Source organism: Anabrus simplex, chromosome 1 (assembly GCF_040414725.1).
Source record: "Anabrus simplex isolate iqAnaSimp1 chromosome 1, ASM4041472v1, whole genome shotgun sequence".
Taxonomy (NCBI): Eukaryota; Metazoa; Arthropoda; class Insecta; order Orthoptera; family Tettigoniidae; genus Anabrus; species Anabrus simplex.
In genome coordinates this window covers 979,470,256-979,494,978 of record NC_090265.1, presented here as the reverse complement: position 1 = coordinate 979,494,978, position 24,723 = coordinate 979,470,256, and the positions used below count along the sequence as shown (strand labels likewise).

At 36.8% G+C, this 24,723-nt stretch overlaps 1 protein-coding gene across 4 annotated transcripts in view; it reads left to right on the top strand.

Annotated features, from left to right (window-relative positions):
* Positions 1-24,723, top strand: part of bbc (choline/ethanolaminephosphotransferase 1 bbc) — a 263,240-nt gene that overhangs the window by 140,557 nt on the left and 97,960 nt on the right. For all 4 annotated transcript variants that reach the window (XM_067136823.2, XM_067136822.2, XM_067136821.2 and 1 more), the window contains 2 exons: positions 13,228-13,386; positions 15,842-15,967. In XM_067136823.2, coding sequence (XP_066992924.2) covers positions 13,228-13,386; positions 15,842-15,967 — 285 coding nt within the window. The remainder of the gene's footprint in view (positions 1-13,227; positions 13,387-15,841; positions 15,968-24,723) is intronic.

Below are 24,723 nucleotides of genomic sequence, written 5' to 3'. Positions count from 1 at the left end.
AATCCCAGGCTCATCCACTGTATGGGTTCCAACCACCAGCACCACCACAACCACAGTTAAGTTCACATTTCTTGAAAACCACACAGAAACTTGAAGAAATAATTCAGCAGGCAAGATTCACTTTGTAGCAGTCTAGGGTGGAGCATCTTGGAGAATGAAAAACACATCATGAATTAGCAGCTGGACTTCCAGAGTATGTGACATTCTAGCAGTTGAACTTCAGTCTGCACCTCACTACAGCCAGAAAAAGCAGAATCCACCAAATATCCCCACTTTTTCAGATCTAATTAAAGATCTCCAAATCATCCAATACTCCGTATGTCCAGCTGCTGATTCATCATGATGTGTACCATATCTTAAAAGACTTCAGTTAATTGTAGTAAGTTAAACTCTAACCCAAAATATTGTTAGTTTGATGCAGTATGCTTTTGTAACCATTTTAGTATCCATTACATAAAATGTAGAAAAATTAATTCCATTCCAAGGTACATTTTTCAAGAAAAAAATTTGCATGGCAGTGGGTTAAAGAACTCTTGCAAACCAAATTCCAACACACTGACCATAATTCTGTAGTAATATTGAAGGGATGTTAAACAAATTCATTCATTTATTCTTTCATTCAATGTTTCAGAAGCAGAATTACACACACACACACACACACACACACACACACACTCACACTCACACTCTCTCTCTCTCTCTCTCTCTATAAAATGCCAAGAAAAATAAACTGTGCACCAAAAGTTCAGATTGTGGTGCACCAGAAATTAGCGATGCCGAATGCATTCCTTGTCGCCACAGGCAGCTTTCTCCATACATATGGCAGGATGGAAATTACATTCTAGCAGATGAACTTTAGTCTACACCTCACCACAGCCAGAAAAAGCAGAATCCACCAAATATGTCCACTTTTTCAGATTGGTCTTACATCTATTTAAATATCTCCAAATCTTCCAATAGTCCGTATGTCCAGCTCCTAATTCTTCATGTTAATTCTCCAAGATGCTCAACCCTGATGGGCTATCCCTCGTAAACGAGTATGATTGTTTTTCTGGAGAACTTAGTTCTTGTGAGATCTTAAGTGACTGTAGAGGCCAATCCCAGAACCGCAGATTTTTCCACATTTTTGGCGCACATTTGTTCTGTTAAGTACTGGCTGTCTAGTTCGGTTTTTCTTCATGAGCTTATGTTGTTTTCTTGCATTGCGCTTGTCAATTTCTGTTCTCTGCCTTTCTTGTTCAATGCGCTGAGTTCCTTCCCAGACATTGCGACGCCAGACTGTGCGGTTACGTGCCATAGCTTCCCAGTTGTTAGTTATCATTTGACACTTTTCCATGTTGGTTTTTAGCGCATCTTTGTAATGCTTTTCTGGTCTTGCGAGTTTTCTATGACCATGCTTTAGCTGGGAGTACATAATTTGTTTTGGGAGGTGGAATTCAGGCATGCGAACGATGTGGCCTGTCCAGCGAAGTTGTTGCTCGACAATCATGGCCTCAATGCTAGTGAAGTTAGCTTCTTCCAGAACACTGATGTTAGTGCGTCGATCTTGCTATTTCACCCTCACGATCCTTTTCAGACAGCGTTGTTGGTATTTTTCCAGGCATCGTATGTGCATCCTGTAGGTAGTCCACGTTTTGCATCCATATGTAAGAGATGGTATAACGGTAGCTTTTTACACATAAAGCTTGGTCTGAGTGCTGATATTATGATTATCAAAGACCCTTACTCGAAGACGACCAAAAACCATACTAGCACATTTGAGGCGGTGTTGAATCTCATCATCAAGATTTGCATTTGCTGAGGGATGGCTGCCAAGCTATGGGAAATGTTCTATGTTCTTCAGAATTTTGCCTTGGATGCGATTGTAGGGCATACGGAAGTGGAGTTGGGTGCAGGCTGGTAAAGGATCTGCATCTTTTGGATGTTAAGGCTTAGGCCAATACTTGTATAAGCTTCATCAAATGCATTTAAGATTGCTTGTAAATCTTGTTCAGAGTTTGCAAGAACAACATTGTCATCATCATACTGAAGTTCAACGATGGATGTAGTGGAATTTTTGGTCTTGGCTCGTGGTCTACTGAGATTGAATTCAATTTCTATGCCATTTGGTCGTTTCTCAACAACAAGATGAAGTATAGTCCCAACAAATATTGAGAACAAAGTGGGAGCTATCACACAACTTTGATTCACACCTGCTGTGATTTCAAAATTTTCTCCAGGGTTATTGTTGACAAGAACCATACCTTCATATTATCATGCAGCAATCTAAGAATATTTATGTACTTCTGAGGATAGCCTATTCTTGAATAGGATCTTCCACGGGGCATCTCTTTTAACCGAATCAAAGGCTTTGGCAAGATCTATGAATGCCATGTATAGAGGTAGATGTTGTTCTTTGCATTTCTCCTGCATTTGTCTAGCACAGAAAATCATATCTGTTGTGCTGCGATTGGGTCAAAATCCACACTGAGTTTCAGGTAAGCAGTCTTCAGCGAGAGGCATAATCATGGCCTCAATGCTAGACTGCCACAAAGTGAACCTACGAACCTACTATGTTGTTGTAGCAGGGGGAGAGGTGATACTCCCACGTGGTGCATCCTAGGTAGCGGATAGGGGGGGTGGGGGTGGGAAGGGGGGCGTCCTTACTGGCGGACTTGAGCGAAATAAAATAGCTCTCGTGGACCAGACACACATCCTGCTGTGGGTGGTTGACACAGGCAAAGAATGCACCCACGGTAACCCCTGCCTGTTGTAATAGGCAACTGAAAGGGTGACCAAGGGATGATTGAATTAGAACCATGAGACTTCTTTTAATTAGTACCGCTGTGCGGGGAACACCATGGGTCGCTTTTACTTGCGCTTAGAACCACTATGTTAGGTACACATTAGGATTGTGATTACTAGCGACAGTGTGTGAATCAGGGTGGGTTTTACAGTATATGTAATTAGTAACAGTACATGTAATTAGTACAACTGTACGAGGGCTATGCCAAAAGTTTTTAGCAGAGTTTGAGAAAAAAAATATTGTGAAATAACAATTACAAGTTTTCAAAATACTCTCCATTAGTACGTATACATTTTTCCATTCTCTGAAACCACTTAGAAAACGTTTCAGTCCAAGCTTCTTTTGGGAAGTCACTTAGTGCACTCTCGTACGCTGCATCTGACGAAAACCGCTGCCCACGTACTTTTTTCTTTGGTCTTAGGGAACAAAAAGAAGTCACATGGGGCCAGGTCAGGTGAATAGGGAGATGAGGTAACACTCGCACTTTTCCCCTTTCCAAAAAGTCCATTGTTCTGGCAGCTCTGTGTGCAGATGCATTGTCGTGATGCAGCAGAAGGTGCCCACTCTTGGACTTTGGGTGCTGTGACCTCCAAGTGGCGAGGACTTTGGGAAGACAGTCATTCACATACCATTCAGCATTGACTGTACGATGTGTGTCCAAGGTCACATAGGTGAGATGCCCCATTTTCATAAAAAAAGTTGCCACCATCTTCTTTCCGGAGCTCCGACTTCGTCAAACTTTTGTGGGTTGTTCCTCCCTGGAAAGCACCACACAGAAGGCTGTCTCTTCGTTTCAGGGTCATAATGGTAGACCCATGTTTCATCACCTGTGACAATATTGTAGGTGTCTTTGGACTGCCCTCCATTGAATTTTTCTAGCATGAAAAGACACCAGTCCACTCTCTCCTCCTTTTGGCTTTCTGTCAGGGAATGTGCCACCCAACGGGCACATCTCTTGGTAAGGCCTAAATAATAGTGAACGATGGTCTTCACTACTCTTGACCCAATATTTAAGGTCCCTTCAATCTCAGAAAATGTAAGATGTGGATCTGTTTTGATCATTTCCCTCACAGCATCAATGTTTTGTCGAGTCACAGCTGTTGCTGGGCGACTGGGACGAGGTTCTTCTTCAATTGACTGCCGACCCCTTGAAAACTCGCAAAACCAATTTCCAACTGTGGCTCTAGAAGGGGCAACCTCACCAAAAACGCGCAGCAAAGAAGAATGGCATTCTTCGGCACTTAATTTCTTTTTATAATTAAAAAAATCATTGCTCGAAAATCGCGGCGCGACAGATCCATCTTGCACCGTGTCTGACTCAGCACTGCGTGTGCTTTCTTCCCTCGCTGCTGAGGAAATACCGCTAGGAGGGGTTGCGCGCGCATGTTCCAAGGTCGAAAAACATCGCTCTTTCAGATGAAAATAATCTCATTGTCCTCAGAATTACGGATAACGTGTTGCTAAAAACATTCAGCATAACCTTCGTATGAGCAGCACTATGGGTCTGCCTTGCCTATGATTAATACCCACTATGTGAGGAACACCACGGGATAGTAAGAGTCCCTGTGATTAGTACACCTATGTGAGGAACACCATAGGTTTGCATTCCCTTAAGTGGCGCCGCAATGTGAGAAGCATAGGTCTGCGTTACATGTGCGTATTACATTACCTGTGAGCAGTACCATAATGTGTGGAATACTGTGAGTCTACACTACTTTTGATTAGTACTGCAACATGACACAAATACCGTGGTTCTACTTTGCTAGCAATAAGTACCATTGAGGTGCCGATGACCTGGATTTTGGACCCCTTTAAACAAGCATCATCGATTCAGGATTGTGCTTTAGAAGCAGTCCCTTGGTCAGTAATACTATTGTATTACGATAGTTTCTGGGAATGTAGGGAGGACATTGCGGGTCGGATCCACCGATTGTTATTATTATTATTACTTATATATGATTGTTTTAAATTCATATTCATCCATTCATTCTTCGTCATCACATTTTGAATTCTGGTCAGTGGATGATTTCGTACTTTTAAATTGTCATTACATTTTGTCTTATTTTGTACCATTAGGGGCCAATGACCTAGATGTTAGGCCCCTTTAAACAACAATCATCATCATCATCATCATCATCAAGCTTGCTGTTGTGTTCCTTTAATTTTGTGTGTGTGGTCTTCAAGAAACGTGAACTTAACCGTGGTGGTGCTGGTTGGATCCCATACAGTGGATGAGCCTGGGATTTTAATGATGTGGTCCTCTTGCAAGTTGCTACCTCATGTGGAGGAGGTGCGATGCTAGCAAAGTAGTACCATTTTTCTTGAGGTATAGGTCTTAAGCAGTCTGTGATGATGTGATACATTTCATTAATTGCCACTTCCACTTTGGTATGGCATGATCTGTACCATACTGGGCAAGCATACTTTGTTGCCAAGTAATGTAATGTTAGTGCTGTGGTTTTCACTGTGTCTGACTGTGCTCCTCAGGTTGTTTCAGTCAGCTTCCTTACATTATTCGTGGCAGCCACTTCATTTTCTCTGTTTACACAATGCATTCTATAAGAAAGTGTGCACTCTAAAGTAACCCTGAGATATTTTGGGGTCTCACAATGTGCCAGTTTGATCCCTCCCCATGTCATGTTTAAGTTTCTAGCAGCCTGTTTACTCTTCAATTAGAGAACACAAGCTTGAGTTTTAGCAGAATTTGGCTTCAATTGATAGTTTCTGTAGTATGTGGTGAGATCTTTCATATCAATCTCTTCACAACTGTCAATTTGAACATTGAGAGCAAGGCCGTCAGCATAAAAGAAATACATTATTTTGATATTAATATTGAAAGAAATCAGGATAGAACACAACCTGCAGCACATGAGACAGGTAACTAGCCTCAAAGGTTTTAAACAAGATTTTCTACTTGGGATCACCATTTGCAAATGATGGAGGCTGCTCATACCACCTCAGTCTTGATCGTTCTATGCAGACAACTGATAACAGTGTGAATAGCAATTGGTAAAATGATAGGAAAATAACAAGAAATACCAAACTCCATCTAGTTCATCATCATCATCATCACCACCACCACCATCAACATCGTTCCCCTTGTCCAATTTGTTCTTGGATTGGGTTGTGGATCATTGATCTCCATCTCTCCCTGTCTTTCCACCATTCTTCAACAAAGACATCTTGAAAGTTTGCTACTCTCTCTTCCAGAGGTCTTGTTTAATTTATTCTTTCCATCATATCGTAGGTCTACGTTTATGTCTTTTGCCTCCAACCTCCAGTTCAAGCATTGACATCAGAATCCTCATATCACACATTCTTTTCACATCCACATACCCCCTCAGTCTTGATCATTCTACTCTCTCTCCCACTCCACATATCTGTTGTGTTTTTAATATTGTCATATTTCTTATTTGGTCTTCCAAAACTCAATCTAGTTAATCCTGGTATATTTGCTGTTGCCATTTATGCCACCAAAATATGAACCACAAAGGAAGCAGACAGATAGAAGATAGGAGTAATGGATATATCGTCTATTGGCAAATCGTACGAATAAGAGAAGGTTTATGTCTAGGATTATTAATCTTAATGGATTTCTTTTATTCTGAGTCTGAAAAGAAATAATTCATATGTTCTGGATCATTTTCATGTGAGGGGCAGGCTCATTAAAAACATGGACTTTGTACTTCAGGTTTTGAAGACATTGTGCCATAAAATAAGCAGTAACATAGGGGGAAATTGAAGGAAAACATTCCCAGAGTTTATATCCCAAATTTGGGTTGATCATTGGAAAACTTGGTGGGAAAATAGCTCTGCGACACAACTCAACTGGCACAGGTTGAGAGATAATGGCATTTCCTCTCCAGTAATGCATGACATATTACCACATGCTGTCAAGGGTTGAAGAAATTGAAATTGATTGAATCTTAAGTATTCAAAAGCATATAAGAGAAGGTTTATGTCTAGGCTGCTTATTAATCTTAATGGATTTCTATTATTCTGAGTCAGAAAAGAAATAAGCATGTTATCTAAATCTCTCTATCTCAGCTTGATTTCTGAAAGTACATGAAAATTTTGTTGAAAATAACAAAATCAGAAGTTTTATGTGATTTTTTTTAAATTCTGCGTGTTGGAGTGACTGTATGCTTTGAATGATGAAGTATTAGATACATTAGTTTTGTTGAGGAATATGTGAAAAGAGATTGAGCAAGTTGGCTGTGCAGGGAAACATGACAGTGACCTTATTTTCCTTTTAATGCACATCTGTGTGAGTTTAACCTGGCTAAATTCTGTAGACTGCTATTTGACAAAGAATTCTGAAGGACATTATCTACTAACACAAGATGTGAAATGATATGTTTTGGAGGTTACCTGGGCATTCATTGGTCATGTTCTAGACTTACTCTTCTGCTTCTCCATCTTTCTTTTTTTTAAATAGTGTTTCCTCTGAAGTTTATCACAATTGTCTTGTGGGTTGCTTGGGTATTGTATTCTGCTTGCAAGTGTTGCATGTTTCCTTTTATTGTCATTGCTTGTAATGTCATCCTTTTGTGTACTGTGAATTTTCTTATTAGAGGGTTTTAAATTTGCTTGTTGCCTGAAGTAGTAGCTTCTGATTTGTGTCTGATTTATATCTTTATATTGATCATAGTCAGATATGAAATTATTGTAGAAATTGTTGTACAAAATGGTACATTTTGAACATTACTGCATAGATGTATTTAGTTGAATGTGAAGGAAAGCAGTGGTTAAGGAAGAAAGGTAACACTAAAAACATTCAGATGGATTAGAATGGTTTCAATGCTGTCATTATGTGAAAGAGATTACTGCATTCATATTTTTGGTAATAATTTTAACTATTTTATATTGTTTTTTCTTGATTTATTCCGTAATCTCTTGTCTGGCTACAAGATACAGATAGTTTAGTGCTTACTTATTTCATCTAGGTTTACAGAATCAGGATTGGTTGGTATTTACATAAAATAGACAGGTCAGTAGGTATACTCCGCACTGCTTTACTTCTAAATTGACGTTTTAGCCGATTTTGGCATAGATATCCAACCAATCCCAAGCTGTCATTTATATCGGCTTATATCAGCAGAGTGCGATCTCGAAACCTAGTTTCCAACTCTAACATTTGCATTCACCACGTGGTTAACCCATCTTGCTCAGCGTGTCTGATATTCGGTATGCTTCGCGATCTTTTGCATCCTTCTTCAGTAATTTGTGTTCACAATATTAGTCTCTCTAGTATAGTACAGTATAGCGTAGTGTACTGTTTAGCATAGCATAAGTTAGTACAATACAGGTTTATTAGCTCAATATATAAAAATAGCTCTACTTTTATTTATGTTCGTGTATTGGTCAGTGTACTAGTTTGTACGTGTTTAGAATGTCTCAGTGTAGTTTGGGAAAGACAAGTGGCAGGAAAGTGACTCTGAGATCAGTGGAATGTTCTCTTTGTAGACCATAACCTCCTTCCTGTGCCAGCCATTAGATGTGAGTGATGTGTTATTTCCTCATACTCTTTTATTCTCAGTAATAATGTATTCTTTTTTTAGTGTCGGATGTTGTTAGTATGTGTAGTTTTAGTGAATTTATTTTCGGTCTCAATCCATTAGCTTTTCTGAGTACGGTATTACATTTTACAAGGGTTGTTTACTGCGGTCGTATTGCATCAGCTGTTCTCACGGCACTAGTGCGCTGGCAACAGAGGTAAAGCGATGCTCATTTGTTTTGCGAAACGTCAGTTCAGAAGTAAAGCCGTGCGGAGTATAGAAGAAGTTACACAACACCCTTCAGGGCAAAACTGTGGTATGAGTTGTCTCTTTAGGCCATTAGCTCATGAGTCATTGCATAGCACTGTTATGACTGGTATTATTATTATTATTATTATTATTATTATTATTATTATTATTATTATTATTATTATTATTATTATTGCATTATTTATTTATTTATTTATTTATTTATTTATTTATTTATTTATTTATTTATTTATTTATTTATTTATTTATTCATTCTCTCTCACTTCTGTAAACTGCTGCTTTCCTTCAATTAATTTTTTGTCTTACTTCTATTGGTATATTATGCACCTGGCCTTTGTAACACAGTTTGAAATTTAGCTATGTTAATTTTATGCATAATTTTAATGTTTTTTTCTGATGGTACTTGTGATTTGCTGATTTGCCAGCTAATGATCTCTTGTCTCCAATGTTAATGTTAGAACTTCTACATTGTGATTATCAATATGTACAATATATAAAACATTAGAATATCATTAATGCTGAATGCTTTCTTCTTGTAAATATGTATAGATATGCTGTATACATTGAGTTAACAAAAATAATAATTGAAATCAAACTGCCGTATTAGTATGGATATTTTATCCAGGTCATGATAGGTATGAAGATATTACTTCATAATACATGCACTCGATGAAAAAAAGGACCTTACATTTCCTCACTACATCATGCTGGGAAAAAAATGAAGGAAAGCTGTACATAATCCATATCAACATGCATTCCAGATAACACAGATGTATAATTTCTGGATCGATTAGTTAATAAATAAGGAAATTTCCTTTATTTTTATATCGTCTTATATACCAGGGACTGAAAATATTATTTCTTATGGCAACTGTGAATCACTGCTTAAAATTCAGTTATTTTGTAGAAATACCCACCCCTTAACATATTAACAATACCAAGGAAAAATAAAGAATCCTGAAAATCAAGAAACATAAATTAAATCCCACCAAAGAATATTTACAGTAGAAAAGACTTCAAAGTAACACACTCAAGGCAGTCAGTAAAATCACAAGTTCAAACAAAAGAGAGGATATCGGAACAACCAAGAAGAGACATACAGGAGAAATAAAACATCATAAATCACACAGGAAACACCAAAATAATAATCAGGGATAGAAATCGCTTAAGTCCAGAACAGAACTTGCAATAAAATATTCAACCCCATGCCTTAAAGACCCATGAAAATGAACCCAAAGCCCTGGATCATGTGGCTTTCCACACTTAGAATAAGATGATCAATTTACCTAGATTTAAAATTCTTTTGAATTGTGACTAATGCGAATATTAAATAAATATGCAACTTTGAAAGTACCATTTACTGTATTTAATGAAGGGAAACCTTAATTAGTGTACAATTTTTTAACAGTAATTGAATCTTGATTTTTTAATTTTTTTTTTTAAATCTTGGTAAAAAATAGGAAATAAGTCACATTAAGTATTAAGGATAAGTTGAAAATAATAATAAATCAGTTTGTTAGAAATATAGATTACAACCAGAAAGGATAAAAATTTTGATTTAGTGAGAAGTAGTTTTAATAAGTAAAAGTCTCGAGAGTAGTTCAAATTGATCTAAATCTAGTCGAATTAAACCTTTGAATAAAACATTAATGATCCTGTGCATAGAATTTGGTGAACTAAATTGAGTAAGTATAATTAAAATAGAATGTTACAGTTTGAAAACTAAACTTCAATTAAACTACAGTAGAAGAGTTCATCAAAATTCCAAAGAATATCTTAACATTAACGAATGACATGTGACTCTGAGTTCAAGAAAACTGACAATTACAGAAAATTTCAAGTCTGAGTTTTCAACAGTAGATCAATCCACAATCTTCTAAGTCATACGGTGACATAATCTCCTCAGATTAAAAGAGCTGTTAGAATATTTAACGCAAAACAGGTATTTCAGCTATATACCACAACACAGTGACGCATAAATCACAAATAATTGGAAAACACTTTCAATCTAATATAAGCTGAAATAAAATCAATTCACTGAACAGAAAATTCACCATCATCCATTATGATCAAATTCTCCACAGATAATGATCATAATTTCTGATTTCTTTTACTCAACACCAAAAACAGTCGATGGACAATAATGTAAGATCACCTAAGAAACAAAATCGAGCCACACCCCCAACAAATAAAAAAGTAGAAGGATGAAAGAAATACAAGGCCAACAAAGAAATACTAAATTTAAAACACTAAACCCTAAACATTACAAATCCTTCTCATAAATTAAGGTTCTTAAGTATTGTAAAGATTACAACCAGAAAATGACATGGTGATGACGACGGTGACGATGATAATAAACATAATACGAGGTTGGCAGTAAAAATTTTATTAGTTTCACTGTACCTGATTCATGTAATGAAATTTCAGACCTAAAATGGTAACTTCATTTTTTATAAAATACCAAGAGAATTGTAGATAGGAGAAATAATAAATTAAGAAACAAGAAAGGGAAAAATTTAAAACTAGGTCCAAGTATGAGCAGAAGAATTAACACTCAAACAACACGCCCCCAAGAAATGAAAACAATAGCTCAAGGAAAGATAAAATGCCATTAACACCAAAAGATAAAAAGAAGCAGCAGAACTTGACAATAAAAATATTTTAAAACAGGAGTAATGGAGTGTTCAAGAGCATCAGTTAATCAGAAGGAAGGCAACATGGTCAAACAAGGGGAAAGAAATTATCCAAAACTTATAAAGGCATGAGTCAGCACCATATTGACATTTTTTTCAAACAGACGACCAAATATAATAATTATGAACACGACCACCAAAAACATGATTACATCAACTTATTCCCTATTACTTACTCAACCTTGTACTTAAATGTTGAAACTAGAAAGATATGCCCATCACAGGGATCTTTTAACATAACAAACCAAATCTTGACAAAAATAGGTTTTATGTAGAAAAAAATTAAATAGGCGTTTCAACCAAAGCCAGACTTTTAAAGGTCTTCACACATTAATTTCAACCATGAGGCTTCTTCTTCCATCTTTTTCTTTTGCCAAAAAGGCAAAAAATAGCTTTAGCTATGAGCAAGAACATCCTCTGCTTAGAGCTCAGATAACGAACTGAAACAGTGGCGATCCGCTTATTATTATTAACAAGGAGGAGCTTATGAGCACCCCCACTGTTACACTTAGTACTCAAACGCACCAACAGGATGTGTACATAGTCTATAAGGACAAGAGACATGAATCAGGTACAGCGAAATTAATAAAATTTTCACTCCCAACCTCGTATTATTATTATTATTATTATTATTATTATTATTATTATTATAATCAAAAACAGTGGCATAACTGATACAGGTTAAAGATTGTAATACTCTTATGAAATTAATTACATTAACTTTAAAAAGTATAAAAGGCATGACAAATTTCCACATCTTCACAATGATCACCCAAAGTTAGTAATTAGATATTATCGTCACAGAAATGGACATGATGATGTTTGTGGAAGCTTTCTCAAATACCCACATTTCTGTGCAAAAAATTGCCTGGTTTGAGACCATGAAAGCCAACTAGAAGAAATTAGATTCACAGAAGAGCCTCAAATATGAGCTACCAGTTGAGTATTACAAAGAGAGATACCATCTGAAAATCAGTTCAGTATTCAGCTTGATGATTATAGCCAAAGGGATCATTCCACATTTCTTCGAAAACTTCTGCAATCAGTTTGGATTGTCAAAGGATTTCATGATAGACATTGCAACAACTATACTAAGAGACTTGCTCAAAAATATTGACACACCCCTCCCCTGTGCTGTAATATTAGCACTCACTGTTCAGATTACAAGAATTTGGCCAAGCTTCAGCATCAGCCTGTGGCTACTGAATTAAGTGTTTCATAATTATCTCTTGTCACAACACTCTAGTAGCCTACATTTGACATGGGAAGAGTTAAAAATAAGCTGGGCTGAGTGGCTCAGACAGTTGAGGCCCTGGCCTTCTGACCTCAACTTGCCAGTTTTGATCCTGACTCAGTCTGATGGTATTTGAAGGTTCTCTAATATGTCAGCCTTTTGTCGGTAGATTTACTGGCACGTAAAAGAACTCCTGCGGGGCAAAATTCCTGCACCTCTGCGTCTCTGAAAACCGTCAAAAGTAGTGGTATCTAAAAACAATAACCTTATTTAGTTCAAAATCAAATATGATGTTTATATAAATAGATTGCAAGCTTCAATGAGATTCTTAAAAGTTTAAGTTTTTAGTATATTTTCTCACATTCTGTAGTGCTTTAGTGTGACAACTCCCATCATGAAGGTAAACATTTTTTTCTTTCATCTGATGTTCATATTCCTTTTGATCACCAGTTTCTGATATGCTAGTCTTAATTTGAGAAAGTGCATGTTTTTTTAATTTAATTTTTCACTGCCCTGAAATACTAGGAATTTTTCTTCTTTCTGTATATAAATAGTTAAGCAAAAATGTTCTCATACATTAAGTTTATCAATAGAATGCTTTGACAGTTAATTATTCTTATTGAAATGAGACTTTAAAATCTGTACAAATATATATATATTTAAAATCATTCATTGGACAAGAGTTTCACTATTAGCTGGTCTGATGTCTAACAGTTATTAATGGGTTTTTCTGTGTTTTTAATACAGGGTACCAGTGTTCTTTCACCAGTTATACCATTTAGTCTGGTTGTTGTGCCAGCTTTTATTATCTATCGCAAAAGTATAGAACATGTTTATGAAAACCATCCTGCGTTATACATCCTGGCATTTGGGATGGTTGCTGCCAAGGTCACCAACAGATTGGTGGTAAGGATTGAACAACATTTTCTATAATTGCAATGAAAATGAATCAAAGATACTATTTCTTGTTAATGTACCTTTGCATTAGAAAGTAATGATTTTGACATTTAATACTAGGTGTAGTACCCAGCACTGCCCGGATGCCTTTTGAATGTTTAATTTTAGGATTTGTATCACCTTTTAATTATGTATGGAATGAATTTTTATAGATTTCTTCATTGTGATGTTTTGTAGTTTGAGTTATTAATATGTGTTCAATTGTTTTAGATGATTTCTTTTTGCATAAAACTTTGTCGCTGTGGAAGCCCAGATTGTCCTTTCAAAAAAAGAAATGATATCTATATGTATTTACATGTTGTGCTATAGATATGACATACATGATTTCACCTGTCATTTTGACTGCCATCAGTCAGTCTAGTGACCCCAAAAACTGTGGATTCAACGCTAATTGTGATCATTTTGGACATTTTCTATTTTCCCCTTTCTAACTCCCCCTACCAGTGGAGGCTGAACGTTTTCTTAAACGGTATCCAGAGTGTCACAGTTCATCTCAGAGATCGCATAAACAATGGATTAAACACTAATATTGGTAGTTTTCATTTTTTTTTTTTTTTCATGTCATCCCCTCCCCATCCTCACTCCCAGGTGTTCTAGGAGTGTCTTACTCCCATGTTACATTTCTTTTTCATATAGTAAGTCATATTTGTATCAAGTTTGTTTGAGAGCTATGCTGGAACATACACATATATATCCATTTTATTTTATTTCTCACCCCTTCTCAACCCCTGTGCTGACTGGGGGCTGAACTTCTTAAACAGAATTCGGAATGTCACTATTAATCTCACTGAGTAAGGCTTTAATTCGTATAGGCAGTCATATTAGTAAAATAATAACAAAAATTTCAAGTTTCTACCTACAATAACAGCTGAACTGTGAGTGATCAAACAAAAGCTTGCAAAAAACGGAAAGAACTCCTGCGGAACTAATTCCAGCACCTTGGTGTCTCTGAAAACCGTAAAAGAGTAGTTAGTGGGACGTAAAGCAAATAACATTATTATTAAAAGTTAACAATAGAAGAGGCGTACTGAAAGTACAGTTAAAATGATATTAAATGATATTACTGTATTGTCTTTATTAACTAATCCAGTACGTTGCAGTAAAAGTAGCACTTAGCACAATTAATAAATGGAAAAATAAACAGCACTTTTCGTTGAACTAATAAGCAAAGAAAAATATTCAGACTACCAAACTTTAATGTTTCTGAAAATAATCAGTCATGGTTTTCTGCTTTTGTGCTGAGAAACACTTTTTCTTTATTTTGCTTCTCAAGTTAACTCAAAACAAGTTTTTTGGTGATGAGAGCATCATCCTGTCCCTCGATGTTCTCCAGCATTGACTCGACATTTGCCAAGACAGTGCCATGCATAACTGTTTGTTGTGCTTGTGCCGCGTGAGCAGCAGTTTCCGCCTCCTCATCACTTTCACTTCCCGCTCCCTTCGTGTCCTTTATTTTGTCAACAATCTGTTCGTCTGTCAGCTCTTCGTAGCCTTGGTCATTCTGGCCACAGTCGAACCACTGATGAATATTGTCTTTGTCAAATTCCTCTCCACCTGGGACAGTTTTTATGGCTTCAGTCACTGTACTAACTGTATCGGCTTCATCAAATCAAGAAATCCATCATCTTCAGAAATATCTGTATTACTGTAACTCCTAAGCCTCGTGAATTTTTAGTGTTTTTGATATCGCGGTTAAGCCGCAACACGGTTGATCCGATTACGGTAAATCGAGAGTTGAATGTATGTCATATTTTATTAGTTAAGGTTATATGTTGAACTTTAAAAAAAATTGAAAAACTGCCTATTTCAATCCACTATTACCACTATACCTTAAAGACATCATAATTATTATGACAAGATGATCATAACCATCATTTTTGTTATTATATGTATTTCAATGTTATAATTATTCCTGCAACATTGCCTTTGTCTGGTATACATATGTTTTAGTTATCACATCTGTTTTAATTTTTATTTGGCTGAAGATAGCCACTAAGTGGCTGAAACTAGTCCCAAGACTGATGTTGTATTATTTACTTGATATATTATATTTCATATAGCATGCATGATCAGGTTCAGAAATATCTGTATTACTGTAACTCCCAAGCCTCGTGAATTTTTAGTGTTTTTGATATCGTGGTTAAGCCGCAACGCGGTTGATCCGATTACGGTAAATCGAGAGTTGAATGTATAAGCCATATAATAACACAAAAAAAAAAGAAAAAGAAAAAAAGAAAAAAAAAAGAGTGGCTCTTTTATATGAAGCCTTACTGATGGAATATATCAAGACTAGCACAGGTGTCACCACCATCATATGGTGTCCAGTGTTGGTTATAATCAGTTTTAGAATAGTAGGAATATTAAGAATAAGAAAATTATTGAATACTTTATTTCTAATTTTCAGGTTGCGCACATGTCTAAGAATGAAATGGAATATTTAGACTCAGCCCTTATTGGTCCAGCAATGCTGTTCCTTAATCAGTATTTCAACTTCTTCATCCAGGAATATATAGTTCTTTGGCTGTGCTTGGTAAGTTGTGAAACCTTGTGAAAGCGGGATAAAATCACTTTTAATATGTAATAATAATAATTAAAAATTATCCTTAATTACATTTAAAATGTTGCTTTTTCTTGGAAGCAAAATCTTTTAAGTTTTGCTCCTACAGTTCCATTAAATTTCCACTCTTTCACAAACATCAGAAATCATAATGAAATCCTTTTGGGTCATGTTGCTTTCTTTATCATTATCAGAGTTTTGAAACATCTAATAACAGTGGTGACATTTTTTCAATGCATGCACATGTCACCATCATTATAATGATGTTGAGATCTATGAATCTGTTTTATGAATGTGAGGTTCTCTTTATGAAAGCTATGTTAAGACAACTGTTTCTCTTGATTTATGAACTATTGAGAAAAGAGAAGTTCAGCTTCTGCCAAGATGATGGTATTCTTCTTTGTTAAAAAATAATTATAATGAAGTTTCTGTATTTTAATACATTTCGTGTCGTTCTGGGAAATAATACAGTTCTTGTACTCGTACTTTAATGTTAGTGAAACTGTCTTGATGGCATGTGTTCAGTACTGCTTATCTAGGCTCTCCTTCAAGAATCATATGCAGGAACAAGGAGAGGCCAGAAATTTACTCAGAGGGATTTCAGTATGAATTCTTCTTAACATTTGCATAATAGCACCATGACTTATTTCAGTATTTGTAACACTAAATGTTACTTGTAGAGTACTATCTTCCTTCCTCTCTTCTCTATACTCTCCTCCACTGTATACAAAAATTCCTTATGGTTTCTTTCCTGTTGGTTTCTCTGCTAATACTTTTTCTGAAGCTCATTCGACTCCCACTCACATCATATGCCCATACCATTTCTGCTTACTTGTTTTCTTATTGTCCTGTAGTTTTGAAACTCCAGTCCTCTTTCTAATCTCTTCATTTTCTGATTCCATCTTGTCTTGTCTTTTAACTACAACAATTCTAAAGAATTTCATATTGGCCACCTGAACTTTACTCTCATCTCATTTTGTTGTTGTTGTTCGTGTACCTGCTGCATATCAGTGGTTCAGAGCAATTGTGCCCAAACCAGCATTTTTCAAATTTTACATTAGAGAGAGTTAAAAGTTTGTATATGCCAGAAATCACCATGGAAACTTATGACTGTTGGCATTCTAGCAAACTCCCATCTTTTCTTCATTATGTGCCTTAGTTGTAGTGTGAAGATCAGGTTAAATGTTGACTAATCTTTTGTTTGTTTTGTTTGTGTATGCCAGAAATCACCATGGAAAATTATGGCTGTTGGCATTCTAGGCAAACTCCCATCTTTTCTCTATCATGTGCCTTAGTCTTAGTGTGAAGATCAGGTCAAATGTTGACTTACCTTGCCTAAAGCCATATTGTTGTTCTTCCATTTTCTTTTCCAATTTTATCCTCAGTCCATGTATTTTTATGATTTGTGCTAATTTGTTAAATATTGAGCAATGGCTGCGCAGTTTGGGTCATGTAGCTGTTGGCTTGCCTGAAGATGGTTTTCCATGGTTTCCCACTTTCACACCAGGCTGTACCTTAATTAGGCCATAGTTTCCTATCTCATCATCGCTATAAGACCTATTTGTGTTGGTGAGATGTAAAGCAAATTGTAATAATAATAATAATAATAATAATAATAATAATAATAATAATAATAATAATAATAATAATAATAATGATGATGATGATTAATCCTGAATGTTACCATTAAAAAGGAAATAAACATAGACTCAGATCACTACGTATCAGTAATCAAGTTTCAGCCAATCCCTCTCAACAAAAATAAGAACGAGCCTACCGTAATTCGCTTTGACACAGAAAAGCTCAGAGAAAGAGAGAATGAATTCAAAGAACTTGCCCAACCAGTGGAAAAAGACTTCAACAGCATGAGAAAGCAGATGATACAAGATGCAAAAGGAGTGGCCGAAATCAAGAAGAGGAAGAAGCACACGTGGTGGAACGATAACTGCGAGAAGACGTTAGGGGATCATCTGAATGCCTGGAAAAAGTATTACACCTCGAAAAAAGAAGAAGATTGGAAGATGTACAAAACACAACAAGCACAAACAGCAAAAATAATACGCAGTGAGAAACGCAAGTATAAAAAGGAACTACTGGACAAGACTGAGCAAGACTTTCATAGAGGTGAGACCCGTGAATACTTCAGAAATTTTAAAAAGAAGGTACAAGGATACAAGGCACTTTCCCTTTGCTTTCTAAGGAAAGATGGAACTCTTGCAACATCAAATGAAGAAAACTGCAAAATCTTAGCTAAGTATTTTAACGACCTTCTAAACTGTGGAAAACCAGCCAATCCCATCAAAACAAACAAACCAGTGAGCCAAAACCTGCCATCTTCTCCACCAAATTGCGATGAAATCAAGCGCCACATAAAGACTGAAAAATAACAAGGCTCCTGGTGAAGACTCCATGATTGCAGAACTGTGGAAACATGCCCCGGAAGAAGCAATTGACATCCTACACCAAACCATTGTAGATATATGGGAAAAAGAACAACTACCAGAGGACTAGAAGCTAGCCTTGATTCATCCTTTACACAAGAAAGGAAATATAAGAGATGTGAACAATTACCGTGGAATTTCTCTTCTTTCAGTAGCCTACAAGATCCTGTCACTATCCATCCTTGAAAGACTAGAACAGCAATACCAAGCAGGTGTTCGGAAAGGCCGATCAAGTGCAGAACAAAGTTACCATATGCTGAGAGGTCGAACCTATGTATCTACATTTGTAGACTTCAGGAAAGCATACGACTTCATCGACCGTGATGTGCTGCTTAACATCCTGGCAGAAATGGGAGTCGATGAGAAACTGCTGGCGATAATAAGGACAACACTAACTAATACCAAATCCAAAGTAAAATTCCAAGGATGTCTCTCTGAACCCTTTGAGATCAAGACAGGCGTTCGACAGGGAGATGGGCTGTCACTTCTTTTGTTCAACTGCGTACTTGAGAAGGTAATACAGGAGTGGCGAAAGACGGTAAAAGAAAGAAACCTTTATAAACCTGTAAGGATAGGGACAAAGAAAAATGGAGTGGAAATAGATTGCTTAGCGTTCGCTGATGATATAGCCTGTATGACAGAGAATTTTGAAAATGCAACAGAACAGATCAATGTGTTGAAGGAAGTAGCAGGACAAACAGGTTTACAAATTTCCCTTCAAAAGACAGAAGTAATGTCAAATATCAAAGATGATACGGCACAAATAAACACCAAATATGGAACGATAAACCGTGTTAGTAAATTTAAATACCTTGGGGAATGGATTCAGCAAAATAGACTTGACAAAGAGGCCATAGCAGCAAGAATCAAGAAAATGGAAGTCACTTTCCAAACCACCCGCAACATATACAACAAAAAGTGCTTTTCCCTGAACACAAAAATTCGTCACTACAACACTGTCATCAAACCAGTATCGCTGTATGCATCTGAATGCCTTATCCTGTCCGAGAAATGTTTGCCTGCAGATCTAGAGAGGAAAGAAAGATCCTACACACCATACTTGGTCCAAACTACAAAAATGGCATCTACATTAGAAAATCCAGACAAGAAGTATACTCTAGGATAGAGAAGATCACGGACAATATGCGTAAAGGCAGAGTTCGCTTCTACGGTCATATACGACGGATGATCGACTCTCGATGGACGAAACGTATCTTCAGTATTCGAAACCGACTTTCAACCTATTAGGTCATGTTACGTACATGTAGTACGTGTTGAAGAGATGTTAAGTACAGAACAAAAATGGCCAACCAGACACCAGTGGGATTCGAACCCACAACCGAAAATGGTATGTTAATGTCAAGAAAGATCTTTAAAAAACTGGGCCTACAAGCAGAAGATGCACAAGACCAAAATCTTTTCAGAGCAGCCATCAAGACTTTTGGGACATTCCGGGACGAAAAACGGGCAACTGGTGCTAAATGGACAGAAGAACGTCGTGCTAAACACAGTGAGCTAATGAAGACAATGTGGATCAAGCGAAAAATGAACAAATGCCAGAATGTAAAGTGAGGCTTATCGTGGACCCTAGTTGGCCGATTAGCGAAGAATGAATGAATGAATTTTGAATAATAATAAACTGAAAATCTCCAGATATTTTAGTTAGCTTGCTATTTAGCAATATAATAGATCCCCTCTGTGGATAAGTGTAGAATGTCAACCTCTGAATCCAAAGATTGCAGATTCAGTCCTATTAGAGGTAGATTTGAAAGGTGGGAAAGAAATTCCTTGGGCACTCCATAACGTGCAGTGTTGATGTTCGTTTCTTTCATTCTTTATTTCTTTATGTATTCACTCATTCATTCATTAGGTGGCTTTACAGATACAATACATACATGTTAACTGATAACTGATTTAGGAAAACAGACATTCCTAAATGTTAATATGTAAAAGATCTCAAGTGGCACATTCAGTGTTAACCTGACGAAATTAATTAAAATTCATAGAGTTATGGTTTCTCTGTCATGTGTAGAGTAAATGAGAAAGTCAAAATTGGCACGCAAGGACCCTAAATTGTGTTGTATTGAAATGCCTAGACATGGTAGTTGAGGTTAATATTATTATTGTAACCGTGTTTTCCATGGTTTGCAGAGGGAAGGAGGCATGTGGGATGAATGGCTGGACAAAGCACTAACCAATCATTAAGTATTGCTAACAAAAACCCAAAGTTAAACTTTATTTCTTTCTTTTGTTGTATTAGGATATTTTGAATGAAAACACAACTGAAAATACCATTAACTCTTTACCAAAAGAGCTGAGAATCTCGAGAAATTACAATTGGGAATCTCATAAGCTCAGGAAAACTTTACAATACCAGGAGCTCATAAGCTCAGGAAAACTTTACAATACCAGGAGCTCATAAGCTCACAAATACTTTACAATACCAGGAGCTCGTAAGTTCAGAAATCTTTACAAAACTTGTTGAATGGAACTCACATTTTGAGTGAAACAATCAAAACATTTGACTCGCAGGTCTCCAGAATTTTACACTTTGACAAAAGGGGAGCCTAGCCTTTACAAATCTGGAAAGGTACATATCAATGGCTTCTAGAAAGTTTTACAAGACACGGGTCACAAACCATGGAGCTCAATTTACAGTAGTTTTACAAAGTGCCCATTTGAAGGCCAGTAGATTACATTAATCCAAGAACAAGAAATTACACTTTGCTTGTAAAGTTATTAAATACCTCCGTTACTCTAACCATATGGGGAGGCACACCTAAAAAGGGATCAAATATCTATAATTAAACAGGGGCAGAATGCCCATACTATACGGCCATGAAAGGGGGGAAAAAAGAAAGAAATTACATTTGAAAAGGCTGAAAATATAAATGGAATGGAGGTGAAAACTCAAGTACTCCCAAAATTTAGCTGCAAACACCAAGCGGGAATAGGCCCGATAACACAGAGGCTAAGCCCATGCTATGAGGTGATTAAGTAAAAGAAAATTAAAGTCGAAAAAAAGTAGTAAATTTAGCAGGTTAGAAAACTTAGTCACCCAACATTAAATAAGAGGAAGATTACAAGAGTAACCACTCGTGTTTCCTTACATTTTACAAGTTCCCATTAGGGAAGAAAATGTTGAAGTCTGAAGACTGGCAAAAGAAACCTACATTTAATTTTAAAAAGCTGGAACCTGGCAGTTACATGCTAAGGGGCTACATACGAATCTTCCATATATTCACACGCAGAGAGTTCATTTGTTTAATATTCTGCCATACCTTGTTAAAATTACCACCTCGTGCCAGCTTGCCGGACCCACTCCTCAGTATCTCCTCTCGGGTGCTCTCTCCTTCACGTAACACACTCAGTGATCCATTACCGCAAGACAGTAATTTCAGAAAACCTCACTCCTTATATAGAGGACCTGCAGAGATTTCCAGAAAGAAATAAGTAACATTAATTATGATTGGAGGATAGGATTTTGGTGGATCAATTTAATCGCAGGGATGGTAACAGCAAAACAATTGAAGGCAGATTAAGTAACCAACCTCAAATCAAAAACATTCTCTATAGTAGTAGAGTTTCTGAACGCTGTGCCACACCAAGGTCTCCTTGGGCCGCCATTCTATTATCGCATTCTTTGGCGATGTCAATGACAATGTTCCCTAATGTGACGTAATATTCACTTCTCTTTGACAGATGGCACACTCTGACCATCTGAAATTGTCAAAGCATTTCTCTCTCTAGATTGATTATTCTTTTGCTCTCTCTTGAAGAGGCAACAATGTCTGGTGTGGTAAGGATTGAGATGTTTGACCGTGGCGTGAAAATGTACAAATTTAAATGTGGAATTACTGTCCACCCTACTGGACTCCCTGACGACTTGAGTCAATATTGATTATTATATAGAGCCTACAGGTTCTGCTGTTCAAAATATAAGGTATTTATTACACTTTGGGGTCTGTCATAGTTATTCTGATCTTGTGTTTTGATTTTCTGGTCTGCAGACTTTTATGTATTTCGCTCGATTGCGAGCTATATATATATATATATTTTTTTTCTTTGGTTTACGTTTAATTAATTTTGTGTGTTTTTATTCTATACGTGAGAACGGAAAGTGATACTGGTCTGTAACTGGTGTGCATGCATGTGGCTTTGACTTTAGACATTGATTATTTTTCTTTGAATCTTTGGCAGGTTGAGCTTGGTCGATGTTGTTTTGGTTTGACGCTAATGCTGTGCATTTCATGTTCACCTTTGAGTTAGGGTGATATGAATTCGACATGTGGCGTGAATTGTGTGTGATGGTTATGATTGTGATTGGATGAGCCTGGGCTATTTTGTGGCGGTCCAGTGTCACAGTCTGGGATTTTGTTCAAGCTCAGGTGCCTGCAATCTTTTCTGTCATGCTGTACGGGTGTGTTCGTATCGAATCTTGACACTGACATATACTGGGTTTGTTTCGCCATGGTCTCTATGTTGTACGCACGTGTCCGTTGGAACGCTAGGCATCGTTAGTAAATTGCCCGTATCGAATCTTGACACTGACATTATACTGGGTTTGTTTCGCCATGGTCTCTATGTTCTACGGACGTGTTCGTTGGAATGCTAGGCATCGTTAGTAAATTGACCGCTAGGCATCGTTAGTAATACAAATAAAACTTCTGCAGTAGAACACAGATATTGTGTTTGGTGGCAGTTTTAAACAAGCGGGGAGGCTTAACTCATGGCTCAATTATGTTCAGCTCCATGGCTAAATGGTTATCCTGTGCACATAAACCATTACTGTACATTGAAATTACAAAGTAATCATAAAAACAGCAGTGTTTAAGAAATAAGAATGCAGTAAAGTCTTCAGTGAAAATATTATTCTGTGTATTCAGACACATACTCCACTGCTTCGCTGTCAGATTCTGTCAGAAAAGAGGATCATGGTTGAACCATTCCAGCATCACAATCTTCAGTTTATTATCTTTGTGCAGAAACATTTGCACTTCAAAAATATCTTGAGAGGCCCTAACAGATGGAAGTCACAAGTCGACATGTTCGGGCTATAGGGTAGGTGCACCAGAACCTCCCATTGGTTCTTCACTAAATGCCTCTTAAGCCAATCCTCGTGTGTAGTGTCTGTCATGGTATTGAGCTTATCCGTTGAGCATAATGTGCCTGTCCAGGGTGTGGAACGTCAAGAGTTTGCTGGTGTTCTACCCAAAATGTGTGTATTCAGTTTTTCACTGTCATCTTTGATACACATTTCTCGTCATTCATGTCTTCATGCAATGGTGAATTTCACTCAGCTGACAGCCACTGTCACAAATCATATCTAGAGACGAGAATTATAGGCACTAAAAACAGTTAAAATAGGCAGGCATATAGGCTCTTAACTTAGCCAGAATAGGCATTTAAATAGGCACTAACATGTAAAATAGGCAACAAAATAGGCATGAAAAAATTACTTATAATTTAAAAACACACTCAGTTACTATAAAAGGAATTTACAAGCAACGTTTCAATGTTTTCCGGTAACAATCTTATTCTCCTCTCATGCATAATGTTTTTGTACTGAGAGAAAGATCTCTCGACATCACATGAAGTGATTGGACAAAATTTCAGTGAAGTCGTCACTTCATCCGGTTTTATTTTGCTGACAGCGGCTGCCTTCCTAGAAGTTCGGACAAAACTTCCCCCGACTTCTTTCACAATCCTAAATGACTCCACCAGGGGCATGCCACTCTTCTCCAACGTGGTGATTGCTCCCAGCAGCTTGTTGAAATTTGAAGATGCTCCGGTTTATGCAGGGGCATATTAGCTCCCAACATTGCAGTGCATAGGTCTGAAGAAAATTGCTGTTGGTCGCTGCCCAAAGTGAACTGGTAGAAAGGCTGCGTTGATACAGATTTCTGTACTCGTATCAGATGCATTGCAGTATTTATAAGTTGATCTATGTGGTATTTTTCTCACATTTGATCTGAAAAGTAATAAAATTGACATAAATTACATTACCCCTATATCTTAAATTTCTACAGTTGGGCTAATTGGCAATAATTCTTAGTATATATCAGGAACTTGTTTCATAAGAAAAAGACTATTAGAGATGATGTTTCTAGGAGTACAAAAGTTTAAAGTAGGAACAAGGGAATTAGTAATTTACATGGAAATATATCCTCAAGGATTTTCAGTTATAATTTGGCAGCATCGTGCTGAGTTCACAGGGTGAAAAATATAATTAAAAAGACTTGAAACGATACCAGAGTAGCTTAGAGGAGAGATCCGTCCTTCATGCTT